At 40.2% G+C, this 21,866-nt stretch overlaps 1 protein-coding gene across 4 annotated transcripts in view; it reads left to right on the top strand.

Moving 5' to 3' along the window:
- Positions 1-21,866, top strand: part of NIBAN1 (niban apoptosis regulator 1) — a 213,340-nt gene that overhangs the window by 116,953 nt on the left and 74,521 nt on the right. For all 4 annotated transcript variants that reach the window (XM_072830881.1, XM_072830879.1, XM_072830883.1 and 1 more), the window contains 4 exons: positions 8,320-8,450; positions 11,194-11,325; positions 15,295-15,409; positions 20,870-21,037. In XM_072830881.1, the coding sequence (XP_072686982.1) occupies positions 8,320-8,450; positions 11,194-11,325; positions 15,295-15,409; positions 20,870-21,037 (546 nt within the window). The remainder of the gene's footprint in view (positions 1-8,319; positions 8,451-11,193; positions 11,326-15,294; positions 15,410-20,869; positions 21,038-21,866) is intronic.

The following is a 21,866-nucleotide window of genomic DNA, read 5'->3' on the forward strand; positions in this document are numbered from 1 at the left end:
TCTCATGAATAAATAAATAAATAAAATCTTAAAAAAAAAAAAAAAGAAGGCAATGGGAACTTTAATGTATAATATGGAAGTGTTTTTGCCCTTTCTTAGTAGCCTCCTCTGTTTCTCTTATATTAACCTATGAAGGTATTTTCTGCTAAATACCCAGCACAGATGGGCACCCTAATTTATTTCAGTGCTGTGGTCATTTGTAGAAAACATTGCTTTTGTTTCTGCTGTTAACCTTAAAAATAAAACTGCCAGTTATTCTACCAGCAAAAGATGGGTTTATTCAGGAATAGCAGAGAATTACAATCTGGGACAAGGAAGTTACAGCAAAGCCATAAGCAAGTCCACCGAACAAAGGAGAGGATGCTCTTTTATAGAGCAAAAGAGGAAGTTGGGAAGGTTGTTATAAAAAAGAAGCTTGTTGGAATAAACTGGGAGTTCAAGATATAGTAGTTTTTCATTGGTTGAATTATGACTTTCTCTCATTGGCTGGGCTATTGCGAGGGAAAGAAAGCCTTTCTTCCTCCTGCTGGGATAGTAAAGTAGTCCACCAGCAAGGTCCACTTCCTATTGGATTTACAATTGATGAAAAGCAGTAGGGTGTGAGAACTCCCCATAGAACCTCCTGACTCCATGTTAGTTAGGTTTTCCTTTATGAATTTTCACACTGTTCACCCACTGCAGTATTAAAGACACCGGACCTGCTTTTAGAACAGGATTGCAAAAAATTGGAGATCTTTAATGGTCCAAGGACTAGTATATTGCAAGCTTAACTCAGCGTTTTGGATCTCTATGAGTGTGACTTTTGGAAACAAGGAAACCATTCTTTGTTTATCCTTAAGCCTGTCTGTTTTCTATCCAGATGCTTTCTGAATCTGGAGAGGGTCCTGGCATGACTTTGAAATATTTAACATAAGCTCTTGGGAGTGTTTGTATGTTTCCCTTCTTTGGATTAATATCTGAAGTAAATCACAGAGAACGTAAGTGGTTTGTATGTTTCTTGTTTTTAGTACAAAGTAGAGTTTCGGCCAGGTAGGCCTCAGGGAGTTGATAAGATTAAGAATATTTTACTTTTCCTATAGAATCTGCTCAAAACTTTATCACTCAAGCACCAATAATAAATGTGCTTAAACACACACACACACACACACACACACACACACCATTTAGTTCAATTATGGAGAATCCAATTTATCCCCATTCTCTAAGGCATTTACTAGAAGAGAGAGTCCTTGGGCATTATTCTGTGTAATTAGATTTTTGCACCTTTGTATTGTGAATTGGGATTTCTGATTTCTCCACCCTAAGGTGCAAAGTGATAATGCGACTAAAGCTGACGTTATAATTCATCAGGACTTATAAATGTTTAAATTTATAATTTGAGACACTCTGGGGAAAATAAACAATAGTGGATATTATACCCTATTTTATAAATATTAAAAAATTTTACTTTTTAGAGCTGCTTTTCTCATCCCCCTAAATTAATCTTCACCAGAAGCCTCAATAGTTTTTAAGAAAATGTGTCAAAGACTTAGTTAATCCTCTTCTCATGTGTGGATTTGGCCAAGTTTTCAGGAAATAGCCAGTTTGTTAAAATAAATCTGTTTAAAAAATGTTTTGTATTTGAGTCTCCTGGGTGGCTCAGTTGGTTAGGCTTCTGCCTTCAGGTCAGTTCATAATTCTGAGGTCCTGAGATTGAGCCCGTGTTGGGCTCTCTACTCAGCAAGGAACCTGCTTCTCCCTCTTCTTCTATGCCTCCTCCATCCTGGTCCCCACTCCTGCTCTCTCATTCACAAATAAGTAAATAAAATATTTTTTAAAAATTTGGGGGGGCACCTGGGTGGCTCATTTGGTTAAGCATCTGCCTTCAGCTCAGGTCATGATCCTGGAGTTCTGGGATCGAGTTCTGCATCAGGCTCCCTGCTCATCAAGGAGTCTGCTTCTCCCTCTCCCTCTGCTGCTCCCCTCTGCTCCTGCTCTCTCTCTTTCAAATGAGTAAATAAAATATTTTTTGAAAAAAAAAAAAAAAAAGGGCAGCCCGAGTAGCTCGGTGGTTTAGCGCCGCCTTCAACCCAGGGCCTGATTCTGGAGACCCGGGATTGAGTCCCGCGTCAGACTCCCTGCATGGGGCCTGCTTCTCCCTCTGCCTGTGTCTCTGCCTCTCTCTCTGTGTCTCTCATGAATAAATAAATAAAATCTTTTAAAATTTTTTTGTATTTTTCTTCTTCATGGTAACAATAAAAATGTAATATCTGAAAAGATGATTTTGAGGGGGTAATATCATAGGAAAAAAACAAAGATGAAATGTTAAATAAATAAAACTGGATACAAAATATAATATTCTCAGGGTACCTGGGTGGCTCTGTCTGTTAAGTGTCTGCCTTTGGCTGAGGTCATGATCTCGGGGTCCTGGGATGGAGCCCCCACATCAGACTCCTTGCTCAGAGGGGAGCCCGCTTCTCCCTATCTCTCTGCCTGCTGCTCCCCTCTGCTCATGCTCTCTCTCTGTCAAATAAATAAATAAAATCTTTTAAAAAAACACAAAAAACCCCCACAAAATACAATATTCTAAACTATTAAAATATTATTTAAAAAATTAGAAGGAAATATAGCAAAAATCATATTTGGATTTTTCTTTTATCTTTCTGTACTTATGAGTTGTTTTTCTAACAGTGTTTGAGCAGGGCACAATCTGTATTTCAGAGAAGATTTTAGGATATATTATAGTTATATTGACACTGCAAGTGATGGGAAAACTAGGAATAATCCACTATAAATAGTATCATTCAAGAAAGGAAATGAATGGTAAGGATTAGATTTGAGTTGAATTACTACAGAACTGGAAGGTTAATAAAGAAACACCTAGAATGAAAAAATATACAAATCTTTCAGGTTGTTCAGATTTTATGTAAGTTTTACCTCATGTAAGACTTCATATACTTCCCACGATTACACATTGGTCAAGAAAAACAAACAAAGGAAAGCTTTTGTTTGTAAATAATTTCCCACATATAATTTTATGGACAAAATTCATCTAAAATCTTAAAAGGAATTAATAAGTTTGATTTAAAAAAAAATGAGTCAAGCTTTGAGAGTGTACATTTTCAATAATAAATAATCAGGGGGCACCTGGATGGTTTAGTCGGTTAAGTGTCTGACTCTTGATTTTGACACAAGTGGTCATCTCATGGGTCATGGGGTCATGAGATCGAACCTCATTCATTCATGGGCTCTGTGCTCAGCAGGGAGTCTGCTTGAAGATTCTCTCCATCTCCCTCTCCCCCCACTTGCTCACACTTTCTTTCTAAAAAAATTTAAAAAATTAATAAACCTTAAAAATATATATATTTGAGCTGAGAACTATGCCTTTCTCCTTTCTGAGGACATTGGCATGGGTTTCAAGATTATGATGCATTGTGCTTTGCTTTACTCTTAAATATTTACTCAGCTATTCTTTCATTCATTCAACAAATATTTGCTGAGTACATAAATACAGTATACCCTTGGAGGAGAGATAAGTTATATTTAAACAGCTGTCACAAAGTGGAGCACAGTTTTGGGAGAACACAAAAGAAGGTGAGATTGTTTCCACCTAGGGAGAGCCAACTTCTTTCTGGGTTGGAATCACCATCTGGGCTTAAAGGGTCTGTAAGTGGCTGGCGAGACATTTAGGGGGAGAAAGGAGGGATGAAGACATGAGCATGTACAGGGACAAGGAAATTTCGTTTAAGTAGGAGAGGTAGGAAGTCAGGACAGTTGGGGCCAGATCACAGAGCCTTTGGTGCTGGCCTAAGTGGTTACTACTTAGGCCAATGGGGAACTGTTGAGGTTTTTATTTTTTATTTTTTATTATTTTTTTGCTGTTGTTAAGGTTTTTATGAAGGTGCTGACATGACCTTGTAGTCACATGTCAAGTGAAACTTGTCAGGCCAGGACCCAGAGGACCAAACTGTCATGACCATGAGGTAGACCTCTGATGGTTTTCAAAAGAGTTTCTTGGGATCATTAAAGGCAAGACTTGGTTCTGAAGGATGATTCCCCCCTCTAACACCTGGACCTTGCTAATTTGGGCCAGCTTTCTCGTGAGTGGGGCCATGGTAGCCATCTTGGGCTCATCCTCTCATGTTCTGCTCCATCAGCCCTGAACTCACTCTGGCCGATCCCCCGAACCTGCCTCTGCCGCATCAACCAAGCTTTGGCTTATTTCCCATCATCTTCCAGGGTCTGTGGATCAGCACTGGCATTCCCCACTTCCCTCTCTGACTTTGACGTTTTTGTGCCTCTCTTAGAGCTGACAGCTAGTACTTTTGTTGTTGTTGTTGTCTGTTTGTTTGTTTGTGATACTGAGGGCAGATTAAGAGACTTTTATTGTGTTGAAGGTGTGCTGGTTGGGATGGGGCCAAGTGAATGGATCAAGAAATATTGTGGGAGTAGAAGTGCCAAGATCTGATTATTGAATATGTGGGCATGAAAGAGAAGGAATCAAGGGACAGTGTTGAGTTTTTGAGGCTGTACAACTTTGAACGGCTTTAAAGGGGCCAGAAAATAACTTTTCTGACTTTTCAAAATTGAACTGAACCTATGTGTTGAAGATAGAGCCATTGAAGAGTCTTCTTTCAGCTTTGGTACTGATTAGCCCGAAGGGTATTATGAACAGCTTGGTCAAGCTAGTTGTGCCAACATAATGCCCTGCACAGACTGTAATAATTGAGTAGGATTGGAAGAAATATGTGTGTGCCAACTATGCTGGTGTATGAAAATGTGGAAGAAGCCCTCCATTGATTCTAGTTACTGATTATCCTCTTTTTAAGTGAGAAACTTAGTACTGTGTTTTACAATTTAGGAAAAAGAATGTGACAACAAACCACAGCAGGGGTTGAGGAGGTAGATAAAGGCAGTTCAATACTTATGAATCTTGGAAACTGTGAAAAATAAGCTGCTTTTGGCTGAGCATATTTTGTGTGGTACCCATGGGCTGATCCACTTATTTGAATGTTTTCATAGTGGAATGTTAAATAATAGTAATAATAGTCAAAACTTATTGAGCAAATAGTGTCAAGCACTGCTCTAGGCACTTTTTAATTTATAGAATATCTCATTTAATCCTCACAAAACCTGTGGAAATGGGCATTTTATCCATTTTGCACATGAGAAAATTGAGGCTCAGGGAGATTGGCTCAATGTAATACAGTTACTAACTCATGCTTTTCAATTTGGTTCATGAATACCAATGATTTATTTAGTTGGTTTCCATTCAGGGATGCACTGAGCGTCCCTTACATTTCTGGAACATCTGTGAAAATGTGGGTTTTGTTTTGTTTTGAACCTGCAGTGGTGGGATGGCTGTTCTGTATGCATGCAGCTGGGGGGGATGGCCCCAGTTAGAGTTATACAAGGCAACCTGCTTTTGTCTTCTCCCTGATTCCTTAGTTCAGCTTGAGAACCTTCCCCTGGTAGTTGGCTTGGGTACCCATCACCATTATCATCATTGATCTAATTACTATTAAAATTTTCTTTTTTTTTAAATCTTTTAAAAAATGTTTATTTATTTATGATAGTCACAGAGAGAGAGAGAGAGAGAGAGGCAGAGACACAGGCAGAGGGAGAAGCAGGCTCCATGCACCAGAAGCCTGACGTGGGATTCGATCCCGGGTCTCCAGGATCGCACCCTGGGCCAAAGGCAGGCGCTAAACCGCTGTGCCACCCAGGGATCCCGATCTAATTACTATTGATTATTGAGCACCTTCTATGTGCCAGCTACTATGCTGAGCATTTTACTGTATTATTTCATGAATAACTACAATAATGCTATGATATTGCTCCTCTTGTCTTCATTTTATATGAGAATTAACTTGCATAAGGTCCCATTGCTGGTAAGAAGCAGAGATGGCACTCAAACCCATGTCTATCTGACTTCAGAGTCCATCATCCTAACTACAGTGTATTTTCCTCAACACTAGGCTTTTCTCTAAACGTCAAGATCTGTACTTAGCCATTCCTATAATTAGCTTCAGAGGTTTAAATAGGCTTAATCTAAAATCTAGATACATTTGAGAATCATTTTATATTCTTTTCCGCCTAGAACTTATGATATTGTTAGCTGTTTGATTCACATTTTGAACCAGTCATTAGGTTAATTACCAAAGGATGCTATAATCCCTTTTTTATAAATGCTGCCTGGTGGAAGATGTGTTGATACTCAAATCACAAGCATTTTTCTCATACATTGGGAGGGAGTGGTGGCATCATAACACCTCAGTACAAACAGGGCACCCTTCAGTGAGGCTTTGTGATGTGGCAGGAAGTCAAGTTTCAAAGCTTTGTAGAGCTCATCATAAAATGGCATCCACCTTCTTTCATTTAAATCCAAGTGCTTGCAAGAGTGCAAAAATTAATATCATAAATTAGCAGGATGCTCTTCTGCTAGACAAAATAATGGTCACTTAGTCCCAAAGGGCAAATGTTGTTAATTGTTTATATGTTTCGGCGAGGTGAGACTCATTCTTATGGTGGGAATTTCTAAAGATATCCCACTCCTATGTAAGAAAATTATAGGAAAGGAAATAGAATTGTATTTCTTATGCACTAATAAAAGCTAATAAAAATATTAACCAATTAGATAATTATAAAGCCTAAGTATATTAAAGTGTTATGCAAATACTGATTAATAGTCATACCATAGACTCAGAGAGCAAGCAAAAGCATGCCTGATTCAAATTATAGGAGCTTTTATTTGCATTTCTACAGAACCTATTATTAATGGGTCTCAAAGCACCTTTCAAGTGATAGTTATTAAAGCCCATAAATATGGCCCAAAAGTGTCATTTTATTGAGGGAATAAGCAAGAATTCCCCTTTACCTCTTACATAGTAAGAGATCTAAATGCCTGAGCTAAAGTAGGATTCTTCATATAAAGAGATTACTCATTCACTATGGGTGTTTGGAGCTATGATTACATAGGTATAGAAATTGGCAGCTATGAATTCATGGTTTTCATATTGAATATCTCAGTCTATGTGGTTAGAACTTTTCACTTATTTTTGAAATTTTACATGCATGGTAGCTCTAAACAAATCTTGCCAGTATATTTTAATATTTCTCTGTGACTATTATCAAATTCGAAAACAAAAATTATGCCAAGTTCACATGAAAGTATTTAAAAATATTTTGGAATGTTATATCAGGTTTATTTTTTCTCAAGATAATATCTTACTCCAAGGACTAACAGCTTATAAGCACAGTCAGTGGAAACTGTGTTTATTTCTCTACTTTGTAGCAAGTCCTTGGAAGATTGTAAGGATTTCTAATCCATCTCAGAATATTCCTTTTCCCCTTCTCCTCAATTTCTTTATCTCATTTCCCTCCTTTGCAACTTCCCTACTCTCTAAAGCTAAGCACAGGTTGGAAGAGCTCAAGAATATTCCTAGTCCCTGACTGTTCCTCTTCTTCCATCTTGAGTCTTCAAACTATCCCCTTCCCCGCCATGATTGATCGAGCTTTATTTTCTGCTGGTGCTGAGAGATCATAATGCATTTGCTGGTCACTATTGTAAGGCAGCCATACTCATGGTTATGCTTCTATGTCATGTAGTTTACAAGAAAAGCATGGACTAGTGAGCACCTTCCTTTAGAGTTAGAGACACTGGAGCCCAAAGAGAATAAGGGACTTGACTCAGGTCATCCAGCTGATTTCTGTCTCCCTGGAATTGGGACCACAGCTCAGGTCGCTAGACTCTTAAACTCAAGCTTTTTCCTCTGCCTCATAATGATTATAAAAGACCTTGAGTCACACAAAAAAATTAAGCCAGAAACATAAGGGGCAGACCTAGAAAAAACAGTTTGTTGATTTTATCAAGGGCCATGGGTCAGCAAGATGAGATAGAGCCTCAGGGATCTGAAGAAAAATGGAATGATGTGTGTGTGGAGTTGAAATGGTGGACCCTGGGATTATTGGGTAAGAGCTGGATGACTGGAGGTAGAGGGGAATGAAGAGCAAGCTAAAGTAGAGAACTGCGTAAGGTAGAATGGTAGTTGTAGAAGGATTTAGAAGGATGGCTGAGTTTATGGCCATGGCAATGGGTTGTTGGTATAAGATGAAAAAACTTCTATCAATTACTGGATGGATGGTCCTTAGGGACAGCAGAGTTTCTCAGGGTGATGTCAGAGGGGAGGGAGAGATAAAGGCACGTATGGCATGTTAGAAAGTTCTCAGAGAATGTGAACTAATAACAAATCCCTGGGAAACAGCGGTATTAGAGGAGTAGATATGTGTCTATTCTGTAAGAGATGTTCCATTTCTAATTTCTGATTTTTACTTTTCTAGGGAAAACTGAGGCTACTATCAAAAACTTCAGTCCCTTTTATAGTCGCCAGTATGCTGTTGCTTTCTGCAATCATGTACGCAGTGAAGTAGAACAGCAAAGAGATTTAACATCACAATTTTTGAAGACCAAGGTAACCCATGAACATTTGGTTGATGATTTTTCCCATGCTTTATAAGTCATCATATTTCTGGAATAAACAGTAATCTGAATGGCAGTTAAAAATAATCTGTTCTCAAATCATTTCCATGGTCAAAAAACTCTATTTGCTTAGAAGTTAGAATGCATGGTTTCTTGTTGATGGTGTAATCCATATAAAAAGAAAACTAGTATGGTTGAATTTTTTTTTGTTTTTCCTGCACTGATGCTTTAATATCAGAAAATTTGACTTGCTAGTCAAATAGTGATGTTCAACTTAAAAAAAGTCATAATTTTAGTGCCTCATATTATGGGCATTTTTGTTTTGGTCATTGATAAATATGATTTTCTCTTCTAATCCCCCAAACTTATTCTTTCTTCTTTGCTCCATGATAATAAATACCTACCACCTCAACAAATATTTATTGACACCTACAGGTGTCATGCCCTGTTCCAAGATTTGGGGATCAAGACAAAATCTTGTCTTTCCTGTATATGTTCAAAAGTAAAAGACAGACAGTAAACAAATAAATGAACATCAGGCAATATCAGGTCATAATAAGTGTTCAAAATAAAATAAAGCAGGAGACTTACTCCTGCAAATGATCAGGGAAGCCCTCTGTGAAGATGAAATTCAAGCAGAAACTGGAACTGAAATAAGAGTAAGCTGTGTGAATATCTGTGGGATGTGGAGTAATCAGTGCAAAGGCCCTGAAGCAGTCATAAGCACATCAGGAAGGCTATGTGCTGAGAGCAGTGTGAGCAAGAGAGAAGGGATGATAAATGACTACAGAGTGAAAGGACCAGACCATGGAGGAGCTATAAACTGTGATAAGGGTCTTTATTATAAATGGGAAGGGAAGCTATTGGAGGATATCGAATACAGAGTAACACAATTTTCAGCAATCTCTCTGGCTTTTCTATAGTGAACGGACCATGATGATGGATAAGAGGGGAACTTGGAGACTGGTGAGGAGAACACTGTAGCAGTGCAAAAGAAGGGTGAAGTCAAGCTGGATTAGGTGGTGATGATAGCAGTTGTAAGGAAAGGTCCAAGTCAAGATGTACTTGAGATAGAGCTGATGGAACTTGCTGATGGATTGGATAAGACATAATAGAAGCACAGAGAAAATCAGTAATGACTTCTTGGTTTTTAGCCTGAGCAAATAAATACATGGAGTTGCCTTTTACTCAGAAGAAAGAGTCAGAAGTGGGTGGGAATCACAAGTTCCCTTTATTTGCCATGTAAGTTTGAGATGCTTATTTGACAAACACCTGTGGAAATATTGGAGACATAGTTAGTTGACATTTGGAGACCAGGAAAAGAAGAAGCATTCAGTGAAATGGATCGACAAGAAATAGCCTTGAAGGAGGAGAAAATTAGGAAACAGGAATGTGCCAGAAGGCAATAAAGAAGGGCTTACTAGAAGGAGGGAGTGATAAATGGGTCAGGTATTGCTCAGAGGTTAAGTTGACCAATAGATTTAGCAGCCTGGGTGTGTAGGGATAACTGGGTGTCATTCCCATAAAACTGATTCTCACAATATAGGGAGCTTGTTAAAAACGCAAAGTTTGGCCCCCACCCTCAGAGATTCTGGGACAGTAAGTCTAGGGTAAGGCCACATTTTGAACAAGTGTATCAGTTGATTTGAGTGACCCAGTTTAAAAAAAAAATTGCCACACATAAAACTATAAAGTTCAGCCTATATATAGTTTCAATCTCATTTAAAGAGAAGAGTGAGATCCTCTCTTACCTGTTAATGAGGCAAGATAGGAAACTGCCTCTTTAATTTTCACGACAGAATAAATTCAGAAGGCAATTTAGTTCATCCCTTAGCCAATTCTTAAAAAGATTAGCATATCTGCCTTCTCCGTATGGTTCATGTAAATTTTGCTTGAAAGTGGAGGAATACATTTCCAAAAGAACTTTGATTATTTTAATAAAGGAAAAATAGATGTAAATTCACTGACCTGTGAAAGACAGGAGGCCCATTCCTGTGTTTTAAGATAATATGGAGATTTTACCATGAGCCAGAAGGGGAATTATTCCTTGCACGGTTAGCTCAAAGGGAGACCTGAGAATCTAACAGAGACTTCCCTATAGCACATATGTCATCAGGGTGAACGAGGAGTCCTCAGAATTTTATTTAAGTAGAAAGGTAGAAGTGAAGTTCATTGACTTGCCTGCTTGTTCTTCAACCAGAAAGCGAACATGGTCTCCTTAAGGAACACAGGGATGGAGTAAGTGTTTATAGTCTGGGTCCCCAGGGACTAGGATCTGGGGACACCATTGAACACTGACCCTTGAGGCTATACCTGAAAGTATGGTGGATAAGGGAGCAGCCTGTTGATTTTTCAGGCATATCTGTTTTCGGGCATATTCAAGGTGTTGGGGTCTATAGCCACAATTCACCTCTTCCAGTGTTTAACAAAGATCATAAGTGACATGTATAGGAGGCACAGCCTTATTACTATAATCCCTTCTACTGCTTCTCTTCTTGTAGCATAATGGGTGGAAAGGGAAGTCACGAACATGTCAATAAGACAAGTGTTTGCATTTGGTGAGAGGGAAGAGGAAGGGGAAGTGTGGAGGGAGACAGGGGAAACAACATTTTTCCCAGGATCTCAGCACAAGATAGTTTCCTAAAACATTCCTTGAACTCCCATGGATAGATTTAGTGGTAGTGTGCTATGTTATCTTTTGTTGTAATAATTAATTATGTTCACCTTCTTTACAGCCGCCACTGGAGCCTGGAACTGTTTTGTATGAAGCAGAGCTATCACAGTTTGCTGAAGACATAAAGAAATGGAAGGAGCGGTACATTGTGATTAAAAATGATTTTGCTGTGGAGAGCTATGAGAACAAAGAGGTAAGATATTTCCTTGTTTGGACTGGTTCTTGCGATCTTCTTCACCATTGGCTTGGTTGATGAAAATGCCCTCTCCTTTAAGAAGGATTCCTTCAGTAAGCACTCACTCATGCAGCTACTCATGTCAGTTAACATGTTTACTGAATGCCTATCATACGCCAAGTGTTATGGAAGGTTCTGAGCCTTTAACTGCTAGTGAAACATGCTTGCAGTCTAGTGGGCAAGACAGACTTTGCACGAGTAATTGGAAGTGAGTGTGAAAATACATTACACTGAGTGACCAGTGCCGGAGCCTTTCCTAGGATCATTCAGCTTCAAGGTCTTTGCCAGTCACTGCCCTGATATCTCTCCTTCTCTGCTCAACGTCTCTATGTCTTCCTACTGGTAAGCCTCCTATGCGACACAGAGCTGAGTTACTTCATAAGACTATGACTGCATTTGCACAGGTTCCTAGGAATCCAGACATTTCAGTGCTTTACTCCACTTGTACTTCTGGACTTTTTTCATTTAACTTCTTTTTTTTCTGGTTATCATATTAGTTTTCTGTAAAATAACTAGATGACTGGGATGCCTGGGTGGCTCAGCTGTAGAGTGTCTGCCTTTGGCTCAGGGCTTGATCCTGAGATCTGGAATCAGGTATCACATCGGGCTCCCTGTGGGGAGCCTGCTTTTCCCTTGCCTATGTCTCTGCCTCTCTCTCTCTCTCTGTCTGTCTGTCTCTTGTGAATAATAAATAAAATCTTTAAAAATATGTATTTAAAAAAGAAAACTGAAAGCTTTAAAAAAATAACCAGATGACTGTCTAATAGAGTATGTCTGTAAACCGTGGAGAAAATGAGGTCATGTGAAAAGTGCCTAGCACCTGGGAGGACTTCAGTTTTTGTTGGTTCCTGTTTCTTTCCAAACGTGGGGAGATCATTTGGTCTAGAAATAAAAACACTTGGCAGTGAAATGGGAAAACGTAAGTTTAGGTTGAGCCTCACTCAGTCCCACTGGAGAGTCAGGCTGAATGATCCCACTGGTTCCTTCCAGATCTCGCACTGTCCACGTGGTTAGTCTACATAGATCCTCAAGCTCCTTTTGGAGCGAATGGTTACTGTTTATCAATGAAAGGTAGTGATAGGTTTAAAACTCTGCCTTCCTGACAGCAAGTTTAAGAGTAGTCAGGACAACCTCCGTGGATACTTTGGGTAATACCTCTGATGCTAAACCTTTAGGAAGAGACCTCAGACTGACAGGTCCATGTGTTTCCTTTCCATTTCTAATGGGAAATAGAAATAAAATAGAGTTTGAACTTACTCCACAGGCTACAGGCAATGGTCAAGCGCTCTTTTAGGTAGTCTCATTCTTTTCAACATTCATGACGCTAATATCTTCTCTGCTTATCTATCTATATTAGGACTTTATTTTTTTTATATTAGGACTTTATTGAATACTTGATTTGCTCTCAAAAGCAAAGTATCATTGCACTACATACCATAATGTCAATAATAATAAATCACCTCAGAGGTGCCTGGGTGGCTCAGTGGGTTATAGTCAGGTCATGATCCCGAGGTCCTGGATTCGAGCCCCAGGTCAGGCTCCCTGCTCAGCGGGGAGTCGGAGTCCGCTTCTCTCTCTCCCTCTGCTCCTCCTCCCACTCATGCTCTCTCTCTCAAATAAATAAATCTTTAAAAATAAAATAAATCACTTCATATTTTGTATGGCACATTACATTACAAAGTTCTTTTAGGGAAGCTTGAGAAGAGGCAGTAGAACATGATGGTTAATATAATGTGCTTTGAATCACATCTTTGCCAGCAATTAGATATGTGTCCTTGCATAGGTTATAAATCTCCTTGAGCTTCAATTTTCTCACCTGTAAAATGGTGAATATGATCCATCCCTTCATGACAATGTTGTTGTAAGGATTAAACAAATGACTATATGACTATGAATATTGAAGCACTTAGCATATGGCCAACACTAGCAAGAGCTTAATGTAGAGCCATGGCAGTATGATTATTACTAACTACTAACTAATTGGAAGGAAACACTCATAGAGCTTGCTTTTGGATTTATTAAGGATTTCACTATATTTGGTGATTTTGGTGTTTTTTCCTTCTAATTTTCAGTTTTCCAAGCTTGCTCCAACTTCCAATTTATGGACTGTATTGCTTTCTTGGCTTTGCTCATTGTTTTTAAATAAACTTGTTCAGTTTGTTAAGTTATGGGTAGTGAATTTGGTAATAGCTATATATATTTTTAACTTGGAAATTTTACAGGGATGCCTGGTGGGGCACCTCAGAGGCTCCTCAGTCAGTTAAAAACTTGGAAATTTTTAAAAATGCCCATGCAGTTTGCCATAATTCCTCAAAGTTATAATAATATCCTGTTTTTTTAATGTATGGAAGGGCATTTTTTTGAGTTATATAAGAGTTATATATTAAGTACTATAAATTGCCTGTTACTTCTTTGAGAGTCCAGTTTTGGCAGGTACTTAAGCAGGAAAAAATGAAGCTTTCTTCTTTGATAATCAAGCCTTACTTCCTGTTCATTTTCTGGACAGACCTGGGTATGAATCCGGGAATTTGTCACCAACTCACCACTGGGCCATTGGCAAGTCTTTGAGAGCTTCACTTTTCTCATTTATAAAATGGAGATAATAACTAATTCATAGTGCTGTTTTGAGGATTAAATAACATAATGTTTATAAAACCCAGATTGGGGCCTGTTAGAACATATGACACAATTCAGTCTTAAACCAGTCTGAACTGACCTGCTTCTAGACTTTCTCAAAGTCACAGCTTTAGATTCTTCTCTAAGGAAGTGCCTAAGTCCCTGATGTACTTCTTACAAATGGAAAACAACCTTCTTAGATATGCAAGAATTTGTTTTGTTTGGGATTCTTCACATGCCATCTTATTGATGGAGAATGTGTTACTGTTATTCTGATTATGTTGCCTTGATCAACATTATTTTAGTTTTCCCCAAGAGCACACTCTAGATTTTGGGTTATACAGTTTTCTGGTTTCAATTCTCAACTTGCTTTTAGGCTGCTACTCTCAAAATTTTGTCTTGACTTAAACCCTCCTATCAGATGCACATACTTAAATTTTACCTTGTCTGGGGATCCCTGGGTGGCGCAGCGGTTTAGTGCCTGCCTTTGGCCTAGGGCAGCAATCCTGGAGACCCGGGATTGAGTCCCGCGTCGGGCTCCCAGTGCATGGAGCCTGCTTCTCCCTCTGCCTGTGTCTCTGCCTCTCTCTCTCTCTCTCTGTGACTATCGTAAATAAATAAAAATTTAAAAAAAATTTTTTTACCTTATCTGGTTGTCCTCGTGAGTTGAACTGCTTGTGAGCATTTAGCAGTTCTCTGAACCTCTTTAACATTTCCCAAACAGCAGAGCTTTTTGTCTGCTGGCCAGAATTTGTTCTGATGCCATGATGTTGCATTTCCATCCCCGATCATGGTACTGCAAAACCATCTTAACGTGGTGGCATGTCTTACCACGGCAACATTTTTATGCTTTTGGTGAAAATCCATGGCAGCCATAATTGCACTTACATGTCCTACATGTGATTAGTCATCTGTCCCCAAGCATTTTGTTCAGTTAAGTGTCTGTATGTATCATCACCCTTGTGGTCATAAGAATGATTCAGGTGCTAGCATCTGAAATGGTAAGTGTGGTACAGGATTTCGAGAAGTTACAGAGATTATGTTTTCCCCACTTGAGAAACACATCTGGAGTGAAAATCCTGAGATTAAGGACTCTGATTTACCATGTTGTGACTGTCACTAAAGCAATACCTTATGAGTTACAGGTATGCAAAACATATTTTTAACTATGTGGCTCTTACTTAGAGACATAGTGTAGGAATTGCTATCTCTGAGTGTATGTGCTCATGTCTATTTCTGATATTCCTGATATTTCCCAAAAATCCAAATGGGGAAAAGAAATCACTTATTCATATTTTTTTTTCTCCCCAGGCCTATCAGAGAGGAGTGGCTCCTAAAAGCCGAATTCTCCCAGCTGGTGGCAAGGTGTTAACTTCAGAAAATGAATATAATTTGTTATCTGATCGGTTTTTTCCAGACCCTCTTGGTGAGTCGCTGAGCATTCTTTCTCAAGGCAAAATTACTGTCATGGAAAGAGTACTGAACTTTAAATTTAGAGGCTGGATTTCTATCTAGTTCTGTGACACTTTTCCCCAGCCATTGCTGAACCTCTTTGGTTTCTGATTCTCCGACTCTAGGCTCTTGAACTTAAAAATCTAGAAGGATGTTTCCAGCTGTAACACACTTGGATTCTCACATATTCCACTTTTTCCATGTAGAGAAAGTGATGGATACTATAGAGACCAAATAGCGCATTTCATAAAGATTCATGAACTGTGGATAATAACTCCATCTGGCTTTTTGTAAATCATACTGCACAGTAATTACTTGGTTTCTTGAAGAGAGCCCTGGTTCTTATTAATGGGCATAATCATATCATTAGAATTTATGGAGAAAAATATAATCATTTTATCAGTTGTTATTTTTGTGTAGAGTGCTTAGCATGGTGTTTTTAATACGATTAGTATGTGGACCATAAACCTAGATTAACACACTATTACTAAGTAATTCAAGCTAAAACAACACTTTATGTGCACTATACATATTATTATATTTTCTTTCAACATCTACTTGTATGTCATCTTGGCTCTGGAGCTGCTGCTAGAAATGGGAATGCCAACTTGATGACTCTTCAGAATCTGTCCAGTTAGAACCTTTCAATGAAATCAGTCAGAATAGACAATAGATTTATTGGTTTATTGGTGAAATCATATCAGAAGGAATGAGTAGGAATAAAAAACACAAGGCCTGTGTGACTAATGCCATCTGACCCAAGGCTTCTAATTGGGATATTTCAATGACTTTTTTTATTGTATGGTGTGGCTCTCTGAGTTTTAAAAATAGGATATTCAAAAATAAAAAATAAAAATAGAATATTCTACAGTAGATCACTTGTGATATCTTTGTAACTCAACTCAGAAAAAATGCAGATTAATGGCATCTGGAAAATTGTTGTAAAATATTAAATGAGAGATAACTAGAGGCTAAGAAGAGCCAATTTTATGGGGCTTGCTGAAGCTTTTAAATGCAAAGGGTCAGTGTTGGCTTTTGAGTTGTTTGTACAAAACCATGACATATAGGAAAAGACAAGAAATTGTTTCATAAAACCATGTTGATCTGGAACACTTGCTGTGTGATACTAATTCAAGGGGAAAGAATAAAGGCAAATGAAGATGGGAGGCATTAACCTCACTTGAAAAAAAGCACTAGAGGTTATAAATAAATATGTCTTCTTCACACAGTATTCTAAGATGGTGTAGCAATAATGCCTTCGTATTTTGCGAAAGTGATTCACTTACTTGACATTTTGTTAGAATCTAGTTTGCTGCAAACAACAAAAGAGTCAAATACACAAGGCTTTATTATTTTGCTGAAAATATTTCGGATTTTACAAGTCCAGGGCTGGTATGACAGTTCCATAAATATCAGGGACTCTTTTAGCTTTCTCTCCCTTTATCTCTAGGTTGTGGTCCTTATTGATAGTCTACCGGGGCTGTTGGAGGTCAGTCATGGTTTTCTTATTCCAGATAGTAGGAAGGAGAAAAGGGAACGAGGTGGAGACATTCTCTCTCTCCCTCTCTTTTTTAAGATTTTATTTATTTATTCATGAGAGACGCAGAGATATAGGCAGAGGGAGAAGCAGGCTCCCCTCAGGGAGCCCGGAGTGGGACTCGATTACAATCATGCCCTGAGCCAAAGGCAGACATTCAACTGCAGAGCCACCCAGGAATCCTGAGACCTTCCTTCTCTTTAAGAACACTTCAGGAAGTTTCACTGTCACTCTTGTTTCTAGTGGCTGGAACACACCAAGCTACAACGGAAGCTGCAAATGTAATCTTTATCTGACATGGTCACTTGCTCAACTGAAAATTAAGGATTTTTATAACTAAGAAAGAAGGGGAAAAATAGATAATGACACGTATTGGTGTGGTCTGGAACCGACGGCCAAAAGAGAATTCTTGAGGCATCTGTGGTCTAAAAAGTGATTTCAGAAAAGAACAGGACTGGATCTGTGGGCAGAAAGAGCTACCCCAGGGTTGTGAGGAGTGACTGATTATATGCAAAGGGGTTAGGGGAGGTAAGGGGGGGTGTCCAAAAGGACTTTCATATGCTAAAGAAGACTTCCGGATACTGGAGGCCTGGCTATTGTCAAGCTAAAGTGGTTTTTTCTTCTAGTAAGGCATTAACATTAAGACAGTTCGGAGCTTCCTTCTACTCTGCCTATCTCAGGTCCTTGTCAATGGGCTGCAGGTCATAAAGAAATTTATTTTTTTTTTACTTTCCCTTCTGTCTCAGTTTCCCACATCACTTGTGGAAGAGAGGGTGATATTAGAGCTCCAGGAAATTGAGTTATGGGTCTCTGGAAGTTAGGCTATTGATTAAGAATGCTTTTTCCTGGGAAATCACTCAGACATCAGTAAACTGATGGAGACTCCTGTCATGCAGGACTGTCACCTCCGTCAGTTTACCATGTTTTTCCCTTCCCTTAGTTTTAGGGCAGCCAAGAGTGCCTGAGGAATGTCACACACAGCCCACCTGGATGTGGGGGGAGCGAGGGCAGTTTGCAAGGTGTCAGCTTGTGCTTTGTGCTTTGTCCTCAACTTGCCTTCAGCTCTCTCATCAGATAATGTGTCACGACTAGAAGTCTGTGCTACCAAATTTGATCATTCATTTTTTTGTTCATGTATACATTGACTCATTCTCATATTATGTACCAGGTAGTTTATGAGGTACTGGTGCACCAAAGTTTGTGCTTCTAGTACATTCTACTTTGTTATCTTCAGATTTCAGGACATTGAAACACAGTCCCCATATATGCCCAAGAAATCTATTTATTTATCCTTTTTTTTTAAAGATTGATTGATTGATTGATTGATTGACTGATTCATGAGAGACACAGAGAAAGAGAGGCAGAGACACAGTCAGAGGGAGAAACAGGCTCCATGCAGGGAGCGCGATGTGAGAGGATCCCGGGACCCGGGGAATCACGCCCTAAGCCAAAGGCAGAGGTTCAACCGCTAAGTCACCCAGGCATCCCATCTATCCAGTCCTGATTGATTAATTTGCCAGTAGCAAGACTGTTCTGGAGTCTCCCAGGTGGCTCTGGGTACCTAGTACGCCTAGTGTTCTCAGTGGCCTTAGAGAGTACTTTTGTTCTTCCCTTCCCTGAGACTGGTGCCTATTTTATGTAGACAGAGAGCACAGAGCTAATAATAAACTGGGGGTCATTTAACTGAGAGTAATGCATGGAAGGGAATACAATTTAGGTAGGAATCTGAATAGTTTAGCATGGTTTAACAGGAGTTTCTTAGAATTAATTTTGAGGTCAGTGGTAAAAGTCCATTGTTTAAAGCTTTTAAAATTTCCTAGGGCAGGGGATCCCTGGGTGGCGCAGCGGTTTGGCGCCTGCCTTTGGCCCAGGGCGCGATCCTGGAGACCCGGGATCGAATCCCACATCGGGCTCCCGGTGCATGGAGCCTGCTTCTCCCTCTGCCTGTGTCTCTGCCTCTCTCTCTCTCACTGTGTGCCTATCATAAATAAAAAAAAAAAAAAAAAAAAAAATTTAAAATTTCCTAGGGCAATATAGCACATTTATTCAAACAAATTGTAGTTGAATATCCACTCTCTGTTTTACAGTGGATACAAAGGCTGAGCAAACAAAGACATATAAGGTGCAGTTTCCATCCTCTTAGAGCTCCAGGGCAGTGGTACTGCTTCCTGGGGAGGAGAACTGGGAGAAGCAGTAAGGGAGCTCATCTCACTCTGTGCCTACCCTGAGCGTAAGTGCCAGACATGAAAACAGATCTTTACAATATTTAGGGATAACAAGGTAAGGAGCACCCAACTCTGTCTCTCGTGGCATGAGGAGCTGCCAACAAAAGGCATCCTAGAGGAGCAGCTTTTTTTTTTTAAGGATTTTATTTATTTATTCATGAGAGACACAGAGAGAGGCAGAGACACAGGCAGAGGGAGAAGCAGGCTCCCCATGGGGAGCCTGATAATGGGACTCGATCCCAGGACCCTGGGATCACATCCTGAGCCAAAGGCAGAGGCTCAACCACTGAGCCACCCAGGTGCCCCATAGGAGCAGCTTTTGAATTGACTTTTGAAGGATGAATGAGAATCTTCCAGGCAGAAGCATGATGGAAACAATAGAGGAAAAAGTAACAAGACCTGCAAAAACAACATTCCGTATCAGAATGGATGACCACACCAAAGAAGAGGAGAGACTAGTAAAAATGGAGTGAAACCAGGACAGAACAGGGCAAACACCAATACTTCACAGGGTGATGGAGAGAAGGGGCAGAGGAACCAATAAAGCTGACCAAGAAGAAACAATTTTTTTTTTTAATTTTTATTTATTCATGATAGTCACACAGAGAGAGAGAGAGAGAGAGGCAGAGACACAGGCAGAGGGAGGAGCAGGCTCCATGCACCGGGAGCCCGACGTGGGACTCGATCCCGGGTCTCCAGGATCGTGCCCTGGGCCAAAGGCAGGCGCTAAACCGCTGCGCCACCCAGGGATCCCTTTAGAAACAATTTTTAAAAAACACAAAGGAAGGACGCCTGGGTGGCTCAGCGGTTGGGTGCCTGCCTTCAGGTTAGGGCGTGATCATGTAGTCCCGGGATCGAGTCCCACATCGGGCTCCCTGCATGGAGCCTGCTTCTCCCTCTGCCTGTGTCTCTACCTCTTTCGGTCTCTGTGTCTCTCATGAATAAATAAATAAAATATTAAAAAATAAAATAAAAAGCATAAAGGACATCAGAAGAGAGGTGATCCGCAAGTCAAGGGGAGAGAATATTTTCAAAAGAAGGGGTAGTTAGCAGCAACAGACGTTTCAGATCAGGTTAAAAGTCTTAGATAATGAGAAAAAAAAAAGGCTGAGGTAATGAAGAAGAAGCCACAGGTTGGCAGTTAGGACAACATCAGTGACCTCAGCCATGGGGTTTTGTGACTGGTGGGGTAGGAACCAAACTGAGGTGAAAATGAGGGTTGCAGCAGAAAGAAGCAAGTGTTGGTTTGGCAGCAACAGAGAGGAGATGGAGAGGGCAGGGCAGAGAGCAGCCTGGTGGAATGGGGTCCTGTGAGGATCAGAGGGTGATTGCTTGCATAGGGACAGGTGAGCCTGAAGAGGACCAGTGGGGGACACCCAGACTCTGTTTGCGGACCATTGATCTGAGGAAAGCTGAGAAAGATGGTGTCTGGTGGCCTTGGCTATCCCTGTCAGGTAGGGGGTGAGGCCACCTGCTAGAGTGAGACAGGTAAAGCTGCCAGAGGAAGTGAGAGGAGCCCCAATGACCATTTCCTGCCATTCTGTGAAGACATCCCAGGTCACGTTTCTGCCCTATGGCCTGCCCCAAAGAGTTTCCTTCCCAGCCTGGAATAAGTATTTTAAATAAAAGATACACGTTTTAAAATGTCTTTGTGTTTTCAATATTTCTTTAGCACCCAGTGAAAAGGAGAATGCTCAGCCTTTTGTGGTCTTGCCCAAGGAGTTCCCAGTGTACCTGTGGCAGCCGTTCCTCAGACATGGCTACTTCTGCTTCCATGAGGCCACTGACCAGAAGAAGTTCAGCGCTCTTCTGAGCGACTGCATCAGACATCTCAATCATGGTAGGACCTGGCTGCCCTCACATGCCCAGTGGGGCTGCTTTGTCTCAGGGGCTGCTGGTTGGTTGCCTGTTAGAATGACTCCTAGAGAGTGCTGCCCCTGAAAGGAGGGGAAGTCAGGGGAAGCAGGAGTTTGTACACAGAAGCGCCGTCACCTTGGGGTTGTGTAGTAAGGTCTGGAGAGCCTCCGTGAAACAGAATGTGGGGCTTTGTCCGATGGCACCTGTGAGCCGCATTCACACATATAATTTTGCATGTGATTCTCGTCCTCTTCCTTTTTCTTGATGTTTCTTATTAAAATGACAGCAAGAATGGGCCAGCTGTCCCTGGCAAATTGAGTCCTTATGACACTTCATGTTTTCTCTCACCTTTATTTCTGAATAACTTGCACAGAGCTTTATGGTACCTAAAATCCCTGGGGGAACTTCTTAAACACAGATTTGTTTTTTGAGGCTCCACCCTCAGAAATTCTAATTCACTGGATCTCCGGTGGAGCTCCCATTTTACTTGTCTAACAAGTTGCCAAGTAATGCAGATGTTGCTGGTCTCGGGCCACACCTGGAGGGGTGTTGCTTCTCTTTGCCTCTAGGTATGGACCTAATTACTATCACATCTATAACGGAAAAGACTTTTCATTGCAATATGGGATGTTTTGATGAGTTCATGTGAATGCTGGTTTTTCTGGAATCCACGAAGTCTTCAGTTACAGATAATTAAGCTCTTTGTTCTCTGGCAACTGGAAAGGCAGTAGTTAGTCAGATATCATTGAGGGCTGACTCTGTGCCAGCCTCGTTAGGTATTAGGAACAGAGTAATGAACCATGCAAAGTTCC

Source organism: Canis lupus, chromosome 6 (assembly GCF_048164855.1).
Source record: "Canis lupus baileyi chromosome 6, mCanLup2.hap1, whole genome shotgun sequence".
Lineage (NCBI taxonomy): Eukaryota > Metazoa > Chordata > Mammalia > Carnivora > Canidae > Canis > Canis lupus.